A 17,119-nucleotide genomic window follows, 5' to 3' on the forward strand; every position below is an offset into this window, starting at 1 on the left:
TAGACATAGAGTATAATGTATGCATAATCCTAAAATACATACTAACAGTTCCCCCTTTTTCTTTTTATCTTTTTTTTTCCTTTTTCCTTTTATGTATCTTGATACTCACTACACTACAATAACTAGCAAATTAAAACATCATGCATAATAACAGAGACTCCAAATAGGATGTCACTACTGTCAACCATCACTTAGAATCTTTAGGTTTGTCCCATCCTCCCTTAAGGCGCGGTTTGGATTCCTCTCCCTCCACTAAGTTCCGAGGAACAGAGACCCAGTTTAATTTGAAAAAACCCAGACCTCCCTCTTTCACCTATACCTTCCCAAACTAAAGATGAGGGAATGGAAATCGTTCCTTCAGATTCTTCGTATATGGAGCGGCAGCCTCCTAAGATTGTCAAAACATAAGATTAGCGGTAATCAGACATCATCATGTATTATATGTATGTATTTGATGAATGTTGCTCAGTCCACATCATCAACAGAATTGTCAGAATTGTCAGAAGACAGAGATGTGGACTCAGAACGATCCGGCTCAGGTGGGGGGTATATGTTTATGTTTCTAACCGGATTTTGTATCATGGTCATGTATGTGAGAGAAGAAACAGATTTCAAAATCAGTGCACAGAGAATAGGAAAACAGCAACATACTACTACACCAACTATGAAAACAATACAGAATATGGGAGCCCTGATACTCAAAAGCCATGCAACTGTAGGGTTTCCATTAAAGAATTTAGTAACTGCATCCCATATCTGTGAATTGCTATGACCTGCTGTAGCTCATTTGTCACTATTTCTCCTGATAATTCCTTCCTGTATCTCCTGTAAATTTCTAATTGCAACAGTCAGATTACCTAGACCTTCTGACTCTGAGGGAATATATGTACAACATCCCTCACCTACAATTGCACATACTCCACCTTGAGAGGCAGTCACAGCATCTAAAGCAATCATGTTGTCAATAGCATATCTCCGAAGTAAAGATAATTCACTACCAATAGCATGGAAACCCATAAAGGTAGTATTAGCGACTAAAGCTACATCACGTCTTGTCAACGCTATAAGATTATGATTAGCATAACTGAGAATGGGTGTAAAGCTGATAATCACTTGGCAGCGCGAGTAGCCATAATCCACTGGATCAGTATTTTTGAGATGTATGTATCCCATTACTTCAGACAGTTCTCTCTTTTGTCGTGAGGCGTTTTCATGACTTGGCAAAAATTTAACAGGTTCAACTATGTAGGTAATGTCATTTAGAAAACATAACCCACAACGTCCCTTAAATAGTGGAGGTAAGTAATTCCAGACATTCATTCCACAACACCAATGAAAAACTGGCATTATAGCAGTACCTAATTTTGCTAATTGGGAGTAATTTCCTAAAGAATCAACAGTGTGACAGCATTGAGTTGGCTCCAGGAATCCTAAATTTTGACCTTTTTGTATTTCTAGTGGCAAACCATTTAAACAAACATCAAAAACAGCTGAGGAATTAAGTGCAGCTGAAGACAAAATGTTATCAGTAGCTAGATCGGCTGGTAAAATATGTTTCTTATAAAAACTTGGCCAACCCATTAAAGATGAATAGTGTTCTGGAACATTGAGTAGCAAAAATTCTAATAATAGTAATATTAGAATAAATTACATATTGAATCATTTTATGCAAAACAGCACCTATTTTAGATACCATGGCCTTAGTTTTCCCAATGTAAATATTGTTAGACCGAATTACAGGTCTACTGAAGAATGTAGACTCATCAGGTGCTATTAAATCAGGATGAGTTTGAATCACATACTGATAGGCCATTACACACAATGAAGGTAATCCTTTTGGACCTTCAAGAGGTATAGCTACCATTGGAAATAATTCCTGAGTTGACTGTGGGAGTAATGAGCAGGCATAACAAGATTTTTTGGTCAGTCTACGTACCTTTGTCATAAGTGAATTATATCATAAATTAGAAATAAAAGGATGATTAGCGTCTAAAGATAAATCAAATTCTTTTTAAACCGAATTATTATCATTTTCTTTTATTGTCAATTTTGGATCATATCCATCTGGTAATTGAGAAGGCCATTTAATTGTCTGGGGAGGCTCTTCCCGTTCTGTTTGCTTCCCCACAGTTTCAGTTTTAGGATTAAACTCAACAGTCGTTGGGATCCAGTATGGGGAACAAACCCCTTGCCAATTTGGTGGGATGAAGGTGTATACTTTGTTGCCACAAAGCCAAATAACATGCTCTAAGGCAGAGAAAGGTTAGTTAGAAAGGATATCCAAATCATACGAGCAATACGAGCCATGAGTATAACCTATGTTATGCTGTATAATTCCTGTTATAGCACGCACACATACTACAGGTGGCTTCTCTTGGGCAGCTTTAAGTATAACCGGCTGAAAATCCTGATAAGCATCTGAATCTAAGTGCACAAAAAATTTAGCTCAGGCTCAGGTTCCTCCACATGGAGTTACAAAAATCGACAGACGGTCTTTCAGATAAAGCGCTTAGTACTATAATTTGAGTTGTTAAAATTTCATCTTCCGTAGATTAATAATTTACTTTCACATTTACAGATTGAGGTTCTATCTCAACATAAGTAACGTTGTAAATATAATAGGATTTAGTCACGTTAGGGGTTAATGGGTAATACAAACACTGCATCTCGAGATTGGTCACAGGAACATGTTCTAGCATACCAACCTTTAAAAAGAGACCAGATATCTTCCTTAAACTTCATACCATGCAATTAGTTTGGCTGTTTGATTGTTGTTTGTATGTAAGTGTTAGCATTCCATTACTTTGAACATGGTTGTTGCCAGAACTATTACCCGTGTGACTGTTATCGTCAGAAGTTATAAGTATGCATCCAGTTATCATACAACAGATGATAATACTAAAGGTGATTATGGGATTAATGAGGTAAGAGTGTGCCAAAGGATATTTGTTTTCCTTTCCCTTTTTAGCTTTCTTAATTGCTATCTTTATCTCATGAGTACTAGTGATTAGGCTGCAGGGATCAGTGTTGTCAGTGGTAACAGTGCAGCTGGCATGTATCCATTGTGGTTGACCCTTAACCTTCACTGCAGTTCTAGTTATCAACGGAACTTGCATTGGAGGACTATAATGTGGTTCTCCACCAGTAGGTTTCAGGCTATGAACCAAAACGTAGTCTCCTGGTTGGAAGGCATGTGTGGACTTCTCAGCTGGCTTGAAGAAAATCTATCACCTGCTGAGAATATTTTGAAATAAAACAAAACAGATGTTGAACATAATTTTGTTGCGCTTCTTGAAGATGTGTCAAATTCGAAACCAATTTCTTGTCCATTTGGACACCCAGAGGAAAAGGGCGGGCCATTAAAACCTCATGCAGTGACAACCCAATAGTTGTATTAGGCATTGCCCTAATTGACATTAATGTTAAAGGCAATGCTTCTATTCAGTTCATTTGTCTAGATTGATGGATTTTTAGTAATTTATCTGTTATTGTTCTGTTTGTTCATTCTACTTGTCCAGCACTCTGAGGGTGATAAGGAATATGAAAATCCATTTGATTCCTAGAATCACATGTTCCATTAAACATTTAACTACACTTTGTGCATTTTCTTTTCTGGTAGGAAAGGCGTCAGGCCATGTTGAAAACCTATCACCAATAACCAAAAGATAAGAAAAACCTCTACATTTTGGCATATGTGTAAAGTCAATCTGTAACAATTGGCTTGATATGGAGGAACATTCAATAGCCCAACATGATTTGCGTGCAATGCCCATAACTCTGAAGGGACCGAAGCTAATATAGAAGGAGGTTTTATCATCACATCCTTAGCTTCTATGCAAATTTGAAGTTTTCAAAAATTTGTCAAAGTTTTGATAAAAAAAATGTGTTGGCTCGAATCCATATGACCAATGACAATATTATGACAATATAATTTTTGTTTTGATCCTCATTATCTGGGACTTTCTCAAGGTATTCAAGGCAAGATTTCAACAAATGGTTAACATCCATGAAATCTGTCAGTCAGTCAGTCATTTTCTGTAACCGCTTGTCCTCGTAAGGGTCACGGAGGGGGGCTGGAGCCAATCCCAGCTGTCATCAGGCAGAAGGCGGGGTATACCCTGGATAGGTCGCCGGACTATCGCAGGGCCAACATATAGACAGACAACCATACACGCTCACAGTCACACCTAAGGGCAATTTAGAGTCACCAATCAACCTGAGCTGCATGTCTTTGGACTGTGGGAGGAAGCTGGAGACCCCGAAGAGAACCCATGCAGACACGGGGAGAACATGCAGACTCCGCACAGAACCCCAAAGGACCAAACCCCGTTCCACCCGGGTTTCGAACCAGGGACCCTCTTGCTGTGAGGCAACAGTGCTAACCATGAGGCCACCGTGCTAACTTTTCCATGTGGCCACACAAATAAACATTGCAGGATTTCTCGTTTTTTCTCATAATCAATTTTATGATCTGAAAAGGGTGGATCTACAGGTTTCATATTCAAAATTTTAGCAGCGACAGCCGCTTAAGATGCCAATCTTAATTCCCTCCACGGTAAATAAACTAGAAACAAAATCAGTGTCAAGTAAAATAGACGCAGACTTATAGGACAATTTCGTATTGTAAGTGATATGAACTTCAATGCCTTCAAGTGAACATCAAATGGTTGCATTGAGCTTACTCAATAAATCACGTCCTAATAAAGACATAGGAACAGTGGAACTCACTACAAATGGATGTTGAAATTTTATTTTATCTAAGTCAACCTGTAATGGAATAGACAATGGTTCAGTTTGTGGGACACCATTGATACCGACAGACTGGATGGATTGTTTACTTTCAAATCTTTTTCTCTTAAACATGAAATTGTTGCACCAGTATCTACTAAAAATGGGATCTTTTTCCCTGATACTTGCAGATTTAGTTGTATTTCTGAAGGTTTATTAGAAATATGAAAATGTGGAGCAGTGACTATAACTTTACAATAACCATCCAGGTCCCACTGTCGGTTGTCCTATTTTTCCCATATTGAGTTTATTGGTCTATTCTCAGAAGGAAACTGTTGTCAGTTTGACTCAGTTACTGTCTGTCGCTGTCCATAGGGAAAGGCATTTCTTTGTGGAGTTATCCTATTCCCAGGTTGAGGGGAGCCGTAAATGTAAGATTGCATTGCTTCTCTGTTCACTGTTTGGAATTCCTCCTGCTTTCTAAGATTACAGTCTCTAGCCCAATGGCTGGGTCTGAGACAATGACGGCATGCGTCTGTCTCGCCTCGCAGTCTGTTACCCCTCCTTCCACGAATAAGGCCTCTTCCTCTATTGGGAAATTGGTAAGGAATTTGTCCATATGCAGGGGGTCCTCTCATGCCCAAGACATTATGTCTCATCTTTATACCCCTGCCTCTGGCTGGAATTTGCTGGAAGGCTACAAATTGCTCTTCAGTCACTTGGAGCGCTTGCTTTTTTGGATCACTTTGTGTGAAAAGTCCTACAGCATCCAACTCTCTTATTTTTTTCAATAAGGCATTAGGGCTCAAGCTTCAACCTTCAACCTTCCTTCCTAGAAACTCACTGGTTTTTATCTGACGCGTGCTTATAGGACAGGGGCCGCCCTGCGGTCTACCTTCCTTCCCATAACACCATTTCCTTTATTTTAATGCGTGCTTACAGGACAGAGGCCGCCCTGCGGTCTACCTTCCTTCCTGTAACACTGTTTTAGCGTGTGCCTTTCTAACACTGCTTTTCGGGGCGTCCCACTTTCCACATAATATAAATTCACGAGTATTAAAAGTTCAAGTAGGCTTACTTATTTAATGGTTAGCAACTTTGGTTTTTGGGGTTCTTTTTTTGAAAGTTTTTCCTTGGGTGATGTGAGGGTCTAAGGGCAGAGGGATGTCGTACGCTGTAAAGCCCTCTGAGGCAAACCATGTTTTGTGATAATGGGCTCTATATATCAAATTGACTTGACTTGACTTGACTTTAGTACACCAGCAGCATTGTAGCAACTCCACAATTGTTGTGCTTTCTTTCAGTTTAGCCTCTTGCCTGTTTATGGCTATTTGATATTGGAATGATGCCATGTGTTGCCAAGTTGCAGTCAGCATGTGTAAGAGGCACTTTGCTAAGACTTTGCACTTTGTTGTATGTTGCTTCATCTCAGAGTCAAATGATGTGGAACTGACACCTTAATGCACTGAATAAATACATAATTGCTTCTTTTTGCCATTTGAGGGGTATTTTTTCTTGTCAAGTTACAGTAATCATGAATATCATCAGCCAAGTACTGTGATAGTATTGTATTAAGAGTTACCCTGTGATTCCCATCCCTAATGAAAACTGAATTATACAGTCTGAATCGGGTGTTTTATGCTGAGAAACACATGCACAAAGTACAAATTTAGTGTACACTGGTACTTTATTGCTATACTTGAGGACCTTTTGGACCTCTTTGGCCAGCTTTAAAAAAAAAGATCTACTCGGACTATGATGATCTGATGAGATTTTGGTGGTCAAAGGTCAAGGTCACTGTGACCTCACAAAGTGTGTTTTTGGCCATAACTTCAGAACTCACACATATTATTACAAAATGTTCACATAAATGTCTAATAGAAGAAACAATGAACTGAAATTGCATATCCAAAAAGTGAAAGGTCAGCCTCACTGTGACATCATGATGTTCTGCAAAACCTTTTTTTTATAGCAGTTATTCAATGTCATGTCTCAGGGACAGAAGGAGAGACATTTGGTCATATACTGAATTGGTGACACTAGTTGTGGTGCCCATCTTGAAACTGTGCTGATAAGATCTTCTGTACTGCTGGGTAGACAATGTGTCGAAGATCCACACTTAATAAGTTGTAGCCTCCTTGCAGCAACATTTGTAATTGAAGCATTGTTTTCTGTCATGGTGACATATGAGTCTGGACAGACATAGATGTAAACTATTACTGTAACTTGACAGGTTCACAGAGGCACACAACCATGATTTGATTATTCTAGTTAAATACTGGAATTAATTATTTTTTGCCCTTATCAATTATCACTTTTAAAGTTAACAGTGGGGAACAGTAATTGTCTATCATTGTGTTTTATAAAGCGAAAAAAAGAAAAACATTTATTAAATACTACAGCTTCCTTGCGTCCTTGCTTTGTTCTTTGTTGTCTTTTGTAATCCCAGACAGTGTCCTCAGCTCCACATGCTCTTATATGTGTGAGACTCTGTGGACAGCAGAACAGACAGCATCTAAGGGAGTCCCAGTACATGTCACTTTGATGTGATGACCTTTAGGTGATGCAGATGTCAGACAAAATAAATTACTCTTTGGGGAAAATGTTGAGATTAAAAAGGTCAGTCATAGTATTTTAGGATCTGGCCAATACTACTTGGCTGTTATATGATATAGAGCTGACTGTTTTTTCCCTTTCTTTCTCTTGTATGGTATACCATGCATTTTGTTTCTAATTTTGCTGGTCTTGCTTATTTTTTCTGTCCTCCCTCTGTTCTGTGTGCCTTCTGTACCTCTTCCCCTGCTGTTTATCTCCCATACAGCTTGTGTATCAGGTTTCTTCAAGACTGCACAGGGAGACCACAAATGCCTGCAGTGCCCCATCAACAGTCGAACCACCAGTGAGGGAGCAACTAACTGTGTCTGTCGAAATGGCTACTACCGCACTGACTCCGACCCTCCACAGATGCCTTGTACAAGTAGGTATACAGCAAATGTCAGGACAGCACATTTGAGGATAGCAGCGTGGTTAGTGATTCAGCTGTAAATTTGTCCTCAACACTCGCCCTGCAGAACAAGGCCATCATCACTGTGTAATGTGCACACACCACAGTGGAAGGGTCCCTGCCCACCTGCCCGTAACCTTGGGAGAAGCACTCACTAGGCCATCTCGCAAGGCGTTTCTGGCATGGAGCCTTACCAGCCACACCATCAAGAAAACATATACAGCTGTTCAGCACGTCTGATAGGGGCCATGCATTGAACATGACATGCAAACACACAAAATGGGCAGACCAGATGCAATTTTGCCTCCCTGTCCCTGTAATGGGGTGGAGGACAACATGGATCCAACTGTAGTATTCTCTACCTGAACAAACTCCCTGTTTCCTAAGCAACAAAGGGGGGATTTGGCTTACTGAAGCAGCAAGCAACTGGGGTGCACCAATAGGGTGGTTAGTTCACACTCTCTTAGCTGATGTCATTACAAGCAGCAAAGCTGTCTTGAATGACAGCTTCAGGGAGGAGCGCTCCAGAGGCCAGAAGGAATTCTTCACTATGGGGGCCTGTGTTGAAAGGGTCGAGCCAGCAATGATGCATTCAGAGACATCACCGGCCAACATGGAAAGGCTGAACTGTCTACAAATGCATCACTACCAGCTTTCCCACAAATGAAGAAGCAGCTGATATTGCGTCATTGCATTCAGTCCCTTCTGTATTTTTAGAGATCAGTGAGGGAGATACAGACACATTTTATGTTTTTCAGAGCTGCTGTATAATGTGATGTGAAACATGTTAGACTATCATGCAGGAATGGTGTTCATAAATGAACACAGCACTATGAAGTAACCGGTTAAAACCACGGACTGTATATAAAGATGGACGACACTCCCCCGCTAACACCCTGCGATGGTAATGTCATTGAATGTGCGCAGTAGCGATATCTGCGGTGGGAGAGTTCCCACCAAAACAACTGTCTGACCAACCGTGACCAGCTCCATTCAATGCGAGTGCAAGAATTACCTACAAAGCTCTGAATGGACAGGCTCCATCCTATCTGTTGCAGCTCATAGTTCCCTATCAACCCTCAAGAGCACTGCGCTCTGAAAACGCAGGGTTACTTATGGTTCCCAAAGTCTCCAAATGTAGGAGACAGAGCCTTCAGTTACCACGCTCCTCTTTTATGGAACCATCTTCCAGGTTCGGTTAGGGGGGCAGATACCGTCTCCACTTTTAAGGGTAGACTTAAGACCTTCCTCTTTGATAAAGCCTATAATTAGGGCTGGTTAAGGTTGCCTGAACCAACCCCTCATTAGGCTGAGATAGGTTTAGTCTGCTGGGGGGCTTTCTAGAATACACTGAGCTCATTTTTCCTTTTCTTGCTCCCTCTATCTGCAAATGTCTTGTCTTTTTACTGCATTAGACTATCTTGGTTGTCTGTCCAGAGCATTTGTGCTCCCTTGTTTCACAGTTTTCCTGGAACTTGGCTGCAATCTTGGCTGTGCCTGGGCCATGGTGATGGCTGTACTGATGCTGTGACCCAGCCTTTGGCCGTGCTTGTGCTGTGGCTGCACCTCTGGTTCGCCTTGATTGTGATCTTGGTTGTGCTGTTGCTATGGTCCTGTCTGAGGCTGCACCTGTGTGGTTGGCCTTGGTTGCGCAGATGCCGTGATCCTGCTCAACGCAACCTTCTGCTGCCATTAATATGCGTCATGCCTCCACAATTAATATAATAATAACATTAACTTTATTTGTAAAGTGCTTTTCTAAACCAAAAAAGAGCGCCCCTTGCACCCACAGACCACCACCTCCGAACAAGACGGCTGGGGGCAGGATCCCTAACAACTGTGTCATGAATAGTGGTGTTGAGCGCTGCAGTCTGTTTGACTGCCTGGCAGCTACCTCCATAAGACTGTATAAGAGGAAATCTTTCATTTTAAGTTCATCAGAGAGCTGCCTTATGTCTCCTTTTACCTCATAATCTGCCATTATTATGCGTCATGCCTCCACAATTAATATAATAATAACATTAACTTTATTTGTAAAGTGCTTTTCTAAAGCAAAGTTACAAAGTGCTTCACAAAACCAAACCATACATTACACGAGTCTAAGGTAAAACAACATCAACCCTGTTTAAACATACATACATACATATTACATACATATTACATTTATACAAAAGTTATACAAATGCCTGATTGTATAAGTGTTTTTAAAAGTTTTTTTCTTTTTTTTAATGAGGAACTGATTGGGCTGCTTTGATGTTCATGGGAAGCTTATTCCACAGTTTTGGGGCTAGAACTGTAAAAGCGTGATCCCCTTTTGTTTTTTATCTGGATCTTGGTACATTTAATAACATTTGATCGTTTGATCCAAGAGGTCTGGGAGCAGAGTAAGGGGCTAAGAGTTCTGAAATGTAAATTGGAGCCAGACCATGCAAGGATTTAAAAGTAAGTAAACAAAATCTTAATTCTGAATTCTGTAGCGAATGCATTTTGGATAGTACTGGAGTGATGTGTTCCCTCTGTGGAGTGGCTGTAAGGAGACTTGCTGTTGAATTCTGTACCAACTGTAAGTGGTTAATTGAGGTATCATTCAGGCAAGTAAATAAGGAGTTGCAGTAATCTAAGCGGGATAAAATGAGGGTGTGGAGAAATTATTCCACTATTTTGTTCAGCATTGGTTTAACTTTAGCAATATTTCAGATTTGTACGTAGCAGGACGGAACAACACCCTTTATGTGCTGACTGAAGTTTAGATTGTTATCAAAAACCACACCCAAGTTTCTAGCTGCTTGTTGAGTATTAATTGTTAGTCCTTGAAACTGGGGGATGATACTGTTTGAAATGTGATCAGGACCAAAAACCAGGACTTCAGACTTATTTGTGTTGTGAAATTGTCAATATTAACTTTGAATTCTCTGTTAGATAAGTAGAGAGCAAACCAGTTAAGAGCAGTTCCACTTAACCCAACTCAGTACCTGAGTCTGTTGAGCAGTATGTTATGATCAACTGTGTCAAAGCCAGCGGTCAAGTCCAACAAAATAAGGACAGTGTGATTCCCTGAGTCTGCATTCATTAAGATGTCACTGGTTACTCTAAGACGGACTGTTTCTGTACTGTGGTTCTTTCTGAAACTAGATTGGAATTTGTCAAATATGGTGTGTTCTTGGTTTATTTCTAACAATTGCTTAGCAGCTACCTTTTCTGCAATTTTTGAAATCTAAGGTAGCTTTGACACAGGACGACAGTTAGAGGGGAGTGTTGGATCTAAACCAGGTTTCTTTAGCAGAGGCTGGATACAGGCCTGTTTGAAGTAATCTGGGACCAGACCAGAAGAAAGTGATGTGTTGATAATACATAGAATCCAAGGGGCGATAACCAAAAACCTCTTTGAAAAACCTTGTGGCCAAAGCAGCTGGAGCATCAGCTGGGTGGACCGGAGCATCATCAGCAAAGGGTGCGTATTAGTTTGAGAGGCTCAGGTGTGGAGGTGAAGCAGCACCAACTGAGCGCCCCTTGCGCCCACAGACCACCACCTCCGAACAAGACGGCTGGGGGCAGGATCCCTAACAACTGTGTCATGAATAGTGGTGTTGAGCACTGCAGTCTGTTTGACTGCCTGGCAGCTACCTCCATAAGACTGTATAAGAGGAAATCTTTCATTTTAAGTTCATCAGAGAGCTGCCTTATGTCTCCTTTTAGCTCATTGATCTTTTTATTTGCTTTCTGTCGTAAGATACAGTCCTGAAAGATCATGGGTGGCATGACTTGTGTGCTTAAATCTCAGATAACATGAAATCCAACATGATAACATGAAATCCAAACATCCGGCTAAAATCCATCTGTTTGAAAGATATTGTTTAAAAACATTTAATATATGCAGTGTGAACCATAAGAAGAAGGACTAAATTCAGGAAAAATAGATCATCAGCTGTTTGAGGTCGTGATCAGCTGATGGACACTTCGGATGTGGAAATGACGGGTCCTGAAAAACAGGAGACAAAAAACTCTGCAGAAAATGGTATCGTTGGTTAAGTGACTAGAAAAGACAGGCTTTATAGATGGCAGTTTCTTGTGGTCGGAACCTACCGGTGAGAGCCCAACAAACTGGGCCCACTGCGTTGATCTTGCGCCGGTAGGTTTGCGCTGGTGTGGTTTCTCTTATAGGCTTCACCCTCCGATTTATAGAAATCCAAACGTCCGATGACTAAAATCCTTCATCCATTACAATGTCGTAAATAAAACTAACATCCATCTAAAAGATGCACTTTTGGAATGGACTTTAAAACTGGATAAAAAAACGTTTTACTACTGAGCCTTTGACCGAGAGACACACCAAGACAAACAAAACGCTACACATGGGACTCTTATCAACACTTACGATATTTGCACATAACATCACATGCTATCATAGAGTGCATTTAGTAATTTTACGTCTGCTACTATTATTATATGATATGCTATTGTTACCATTATTGCTGTACTTCTCTCATCCTCTCTCTTTCTCTCCTGGAAAAGGGATCCCTCCTCATTCTCTCTTCCTGAGGTTTCTACCATTTTTTTTTACCCCCGTTACAGGTTTTTTTTTGCGGGGAGTTTTTGCTTAGATGATGTGAGGGTCTAAGGGCAGAGGAATGTCGTATGCTGTAAAGCCCTCTGAGGCAAACTGTGTATTGTGATAATGGGCTTTATAAAGAAAATTGAATTGAATTGAATTGAATTGAACTGAATTGAATTGAATTGAATTGAATTGAATTGAATTGAATTGAATTGAATTGAATTGAATTGAACTGAATTGAATTGAATTGGCTGTCACAGCTGGCAATCATGGCGGAAAAGCCCCTGTTTGAAGAATTTAATAACTCATTAAAACAAATCTATCATAAAAACAAACAGTTGAACAAACATCAGGGTGATGAGAACTACCATCAGTGACAGAAACTATGTTTGGGAAAAATGTATTTGGCGAGTTACTTTGGCCTATGACCATTCACTAACATGGAGGGCCAGGCTTTATGACCTGTACTGCAGTCAGAAACTAGGGGGCGATTGAAAGTGAAAAGATTGGGGAACTGTCATGTTGTCCATCTTTATCTACAGTCTATGGTTGAAACTGGTTAAACTAGCATGAATCCTCTGACAGCTTGGCAGTTTTTATCACCTACTGTAGAGCCATCCTGTCCTGAGACATACACGAACCATGCCATTTTCTGGTCAGTATGCTTTTGATTGCTCCTCAGACTCTCAGGCTCTCAGTGACAGTAATACCAAGGAACCTATAGCTGTTCACCTGCTCCACCTCAGCTCCACTGATGTAGACAGTCTTTGCATCCTTCTTTCCAAAATCAACAATCAGCTCCTTGGTTTTACTGACATTGAGCAGTAGGTTGTTTTCTGTGCACCACTCTGCAAGACTGTTGATTTCCTCCCAGTATGAACTCTCATCGTTGTTTGTAATTAACGATGGCAGAAAAAGATTTAGCATGTCCCAATACAGAGTATGTCAAATGCAGTATGCCAAAAATACCAATTTTATTGTTCTATTACATCTGGTTGGTTTTTGCTTTACACAAGCCAGCATGCTTTACTGTCTATTCTTACCCAAAATCCTCTGTGCAGCAGCAGATACATCACATCTTGACAGCTGGTTGACAGCTGATTGACAGTTGACAAAAGCTCCAATGACAGACAGCACATTTACAGGACTGATGACCAATCGGTAAATATGAATATTAATCACAGAGATTACCAACAACAAAAAAGGTAAAAATAACATGATAGGAATGTTTAACATTTAAGTCGCAAGTAACAACAACAGAGCTTTCCTGGTTGATGTGTGTCTCTCTGAGATTTATTTGATCTCCACAGTAATGGATATGTGAGAAAAGGGGGCAAAGATCAGGGCTCAGTGATATGAGGAAGTAATATGTCCTGATTGTGTGCATACTGCATGCAAAACTACATACTTTGTTAGGGCAGCTGCAGTAAAAGGAAAAAAATGTGACTCAGAACGCAACCTATCTCAGCCGCACATAGCAAGAGCCTGTGGCAGCCATCACTCACTCATCACTCTAGCAGCTCTTTGTCCTGCAGCAGTGATAGGTCAAGACTCCCTGCTCCTTGACCAATCAGCTGACTGCAAAATCAGGTGGGCCACCATTCTCCTTGCAACCCTACACCCTGAGAAAATCCACCATATCTACAGCCAGAGTTCTAGTCTCAAAGCAGCTGCCAGGATTGGCAGGCTACACTTCTGCTTTATTCAGATTGCAAATGCATGCAATTTTTTTTGTTTGTTTGTTTTTGTTGAGGTTTTTTTGCAATCACATGAAAAACATCTGTCATCAAAATATTCCTGATCTGGATTTTTGCTTTTCTTTCTTTTTTTTTTTTTTATCTTTGCGTCGTTGAAACTACGGGCTATTTTGCCAAACACTACACACTAACACAAAGCCTTACAACAAACCAGCAAAGCCTTATACGTCACCTTGAAAACAAACAGTTCTTGCAAATCTCTTCAAACTCCTGTAAAGATGTGTTTTTGTGTCAGTGCAGTTCACACAAACCATCATTTAAATAACCACACAAAACCCCACACACATATAGTAAAAATAAAGGACACCTGTGGCTTTTTCTTTCTGTGTGTGCAGGGCACTGCAGGTTGTACATACACACAGTTATCCAAGTGGGTAAGGTATGGAATGTATATTCAGAACATAAAACACTATCAATACACATCAGGGGAAACGTTTTGTTGTTTTTTTTGTCAAAATGTTCTAACATTCCTCAACAACATTAGTGCAGTAGAAGAAAACAATTTGTGCTGGAAAGAAAAGAAAAGAAAATGTTGCCTTCTTTGTGGGGTTGGCCATAAGCCTTTACACATGTCTCTCTGCCCAATATTGCCCTCCATTGTTGCCTAGATGTTTACCTGTGTCCTATTTACAGTGCTTAAGCTCTGATTCCTAAGTGAAGTAATTTTCTAAAAGTGTTTTCACATGTGTCAATGTGGAAAGGCAATTGGTGAAAAAGTGTTGCAATGTTCACAGTTCTGCTTTAAGTGTTTTATCAAATAGCACTGAGTGTAGAGCAGAAAAAGTTCATTTAGTTTGGCACACTTGGTAAATGCATTGGCTTCAAGTGTTAATGGTTTCAGAGATAGTGCCTCAAGAATTACGGTTTGTGTTTAAGCATTCTGTCAGTGTGGCTCAGGTGGAAGAGAGAGGAGGTTTGATCCCAGGCTCCTGCAGTCAACATGTCAAAGTATCCTTGGGCAAGATACTGAACTCCAAATTGCTCCTGATGGTTGTTCCATCAGTTTGTGAGTGTGTGTGAATGGTTAAAAACTGAGCAGCAGGTGAAATGTTGTACGGCAGCCTCAGCCACCAGTGATGGTTTGCACCCAGAGAAACCCAGTGGAGACAGGTAGCTGTAGGGAGGGAAAGTAGAAGCAAACAGCCAGTATAAGTACAGTAAAAGCAGAATTTTCTTCTCTCCCTTTCTCTTGCAGCTGTTCCATCAGCTCCACAAAATGTCATCTCCATTGTGAATGAGACCTCTTTGAGGCTGGAGTGGAGCCCACCACAGGAAGGTGGTGGCCGAGAAGATGTTGTCTACAACATAATATGTAAGAGCTGTGGCAGTGGACGGGGTGGCTGCACCCGCTGTGGAGACAATGTGCAGTTTGTCCCACGACAGCTGGGACTGACTGACACCCGTGTCCAAATCAGTGACCTACTGGCTCACACCCAGTACACCTTTGAAATACAAGCTGTCAACGGAGTGTCTGACCAGAGTCCTTATTCACCACAGTACACATCTGTCAACATCACCACAAACCAGGCTGGTGAGGCTAACCAAACATTTACGTGGTATAACTTGATCATGAGTCTTCTCAGCAGTTTCACTTTTAGTTATAATTTCAGCAGTGGTCTCAGTAGCATCCCTGCCTGTCTTCCTACAGCTTCTAATTTTGTTTCACCATGTTTTATTCTCAGCACCATCAGCAGTGTCCATCATCCACCAGGTGAGCAGAAGCCCTCACAGCATCACTCTGTCCTGGTCCCAGCCTGATCAGCCCAATGGAGTGATTCTGGACTATGAACTCCAGTACTATGAGAAGGTACAGTATATTAATGCTGATGATGAAGAGGCCATCACTAACCACAAAGACAGGCTTCTTCAGTCTTTTCCACAATGGCTCATATTGACATCATGACTGCTGATTTGACAGTAGCAGTCTTACTATGCAAGTGGCTCATATTTCTACAATTTCTACAATTTCATTTAGCAGACGCTTTTATCCAAAGCGACGTACAGCACAAGCAAGAATTTAGACTTAAGGAAAAAAAAAAAAAAAAAAATATGATGTTGAAGACAACATCATATAAAGTTCGAAATGATTTCAGGAATCCCCTCAAACACATTATTTATTTTTTGATTATTCTCTAATTTAGAATTTCTGTTGGGTGTTTCAGAACCAGGCAGAGTGGAACTCGTCTCTAACAAGGAGTCAGACCAACACCGCAGTCATACACGGCTTGAGGCCTGGCACTATCTATGTCTTCCAGGTTCGGGCCCGGACTGTCGCTGGGTTTGGACGCTTTAGTGGCAAAATGTACTTCCAAACCATGACTGAAGGTGGGATAGCAATAATATTTACTGGCCAACTGAAACTGCAGTAGCCCCAGTAGCTTCCTAACTGGTAATTGAGCCATGGATCACACAATCCGTATTTGAAAATGAATCACAATTGTTGGTTATCTGCCTTTAACCTGTAGGTGAATACAACTCCAGTATCCAAGAGAAGCTTCCCCTCATCATCGGCTCCACTGCAGCAGGAGTAGTCTTCATCATCGCCATCACTGTCCTTATAATTGTTTGCCGCAGGTGAGCTAATAATGTTGCACTTTATGAAAGGCAGTAACACTGACATGAGTTTCCATACAAGTACCAAACACCATGTATTGTTAAAGGAGTATTACTTGATGGTGTGTTTTTTTTCCATTTCAAGCTGTCAGATTAACTAACAAATGATTTTAAACCACACAGTAATTGTGCCATTAAAACAAAAAAATGAACTAAAAGAGCCCAAAAAGTCCTGAAGAATTGAGGAGATGATGCCAATTCTCTGTTGGTTCATGACTGCAAGTAACCCCTGTCACATTACATGTAGTCTCACAAAGGTAGTAACAGCTTCATACTTTGTTTTAGCACCGTGCCAATGCTGGACAAAGGTGTAGCTAAAAGCATCATGATCCTGCACTAACTAAACTAAAACTAACTAAGCCATAATGCCCTGTTTTGTTTTGTTTTTTATCTTTAACCATTTGAAACCTGGGTAAATAGGCCTGATTTCTTTTTAATAAAAGGGAATAAGGCAATGAGCAACTT

The 17,119-nt window shown here is 40.6% G+C and overlaps 1 protein-coding gene across 2 annotated transcripts in view; it reads left to right on the forward strand.

Moving 5' to 3' along the window:
* ephb2a (eph receptor B2a) overlaps positions 1-17,119 on the forward strand; it is a 103,208-nt gene that overhangs the window by 69,865 nt on the left and 16,224 nt on the right. For both annotated transcript variants that reach the window (XM_088082697.1, XM_088082696.1), the window contains exons 4-8: positions 7,550-7,705; positions 15,237-15,572; positions 15,724-15,848; positions 16,204-16,366; positions 16,507-16,615. In XM_088082697.1, the coding sequence (XP_087938823.1) occupies positions 7,550-7,705; positions 15,237-15,572; positions 15,724-15,848; positions 16,204-16,366; positions 16,507-16,615 (889 nt within the window). The remainder of the gene's footprint in view (positions 1-7,549; positions 7,706-15,236; positions 15,573-15,723; positions 15,849-16,203; positions 16,367-16,506; positions 16,616-17,119) is intronic.

Source organism: Plectropomus leopardus, chromosome 9 (genome assembly GCF_026936395.1).
Source record: "Plectropomus leopardus strain MGB_pleo_1.0 chromosome 9, ASM2693639v1, whole genome shotgun sequence".
NCBI lineage: Eukaryota > Metazoa > Chordata > Actinopteri > Perciformes > Serranidae > Plectropomus > Plectropomus leopardus.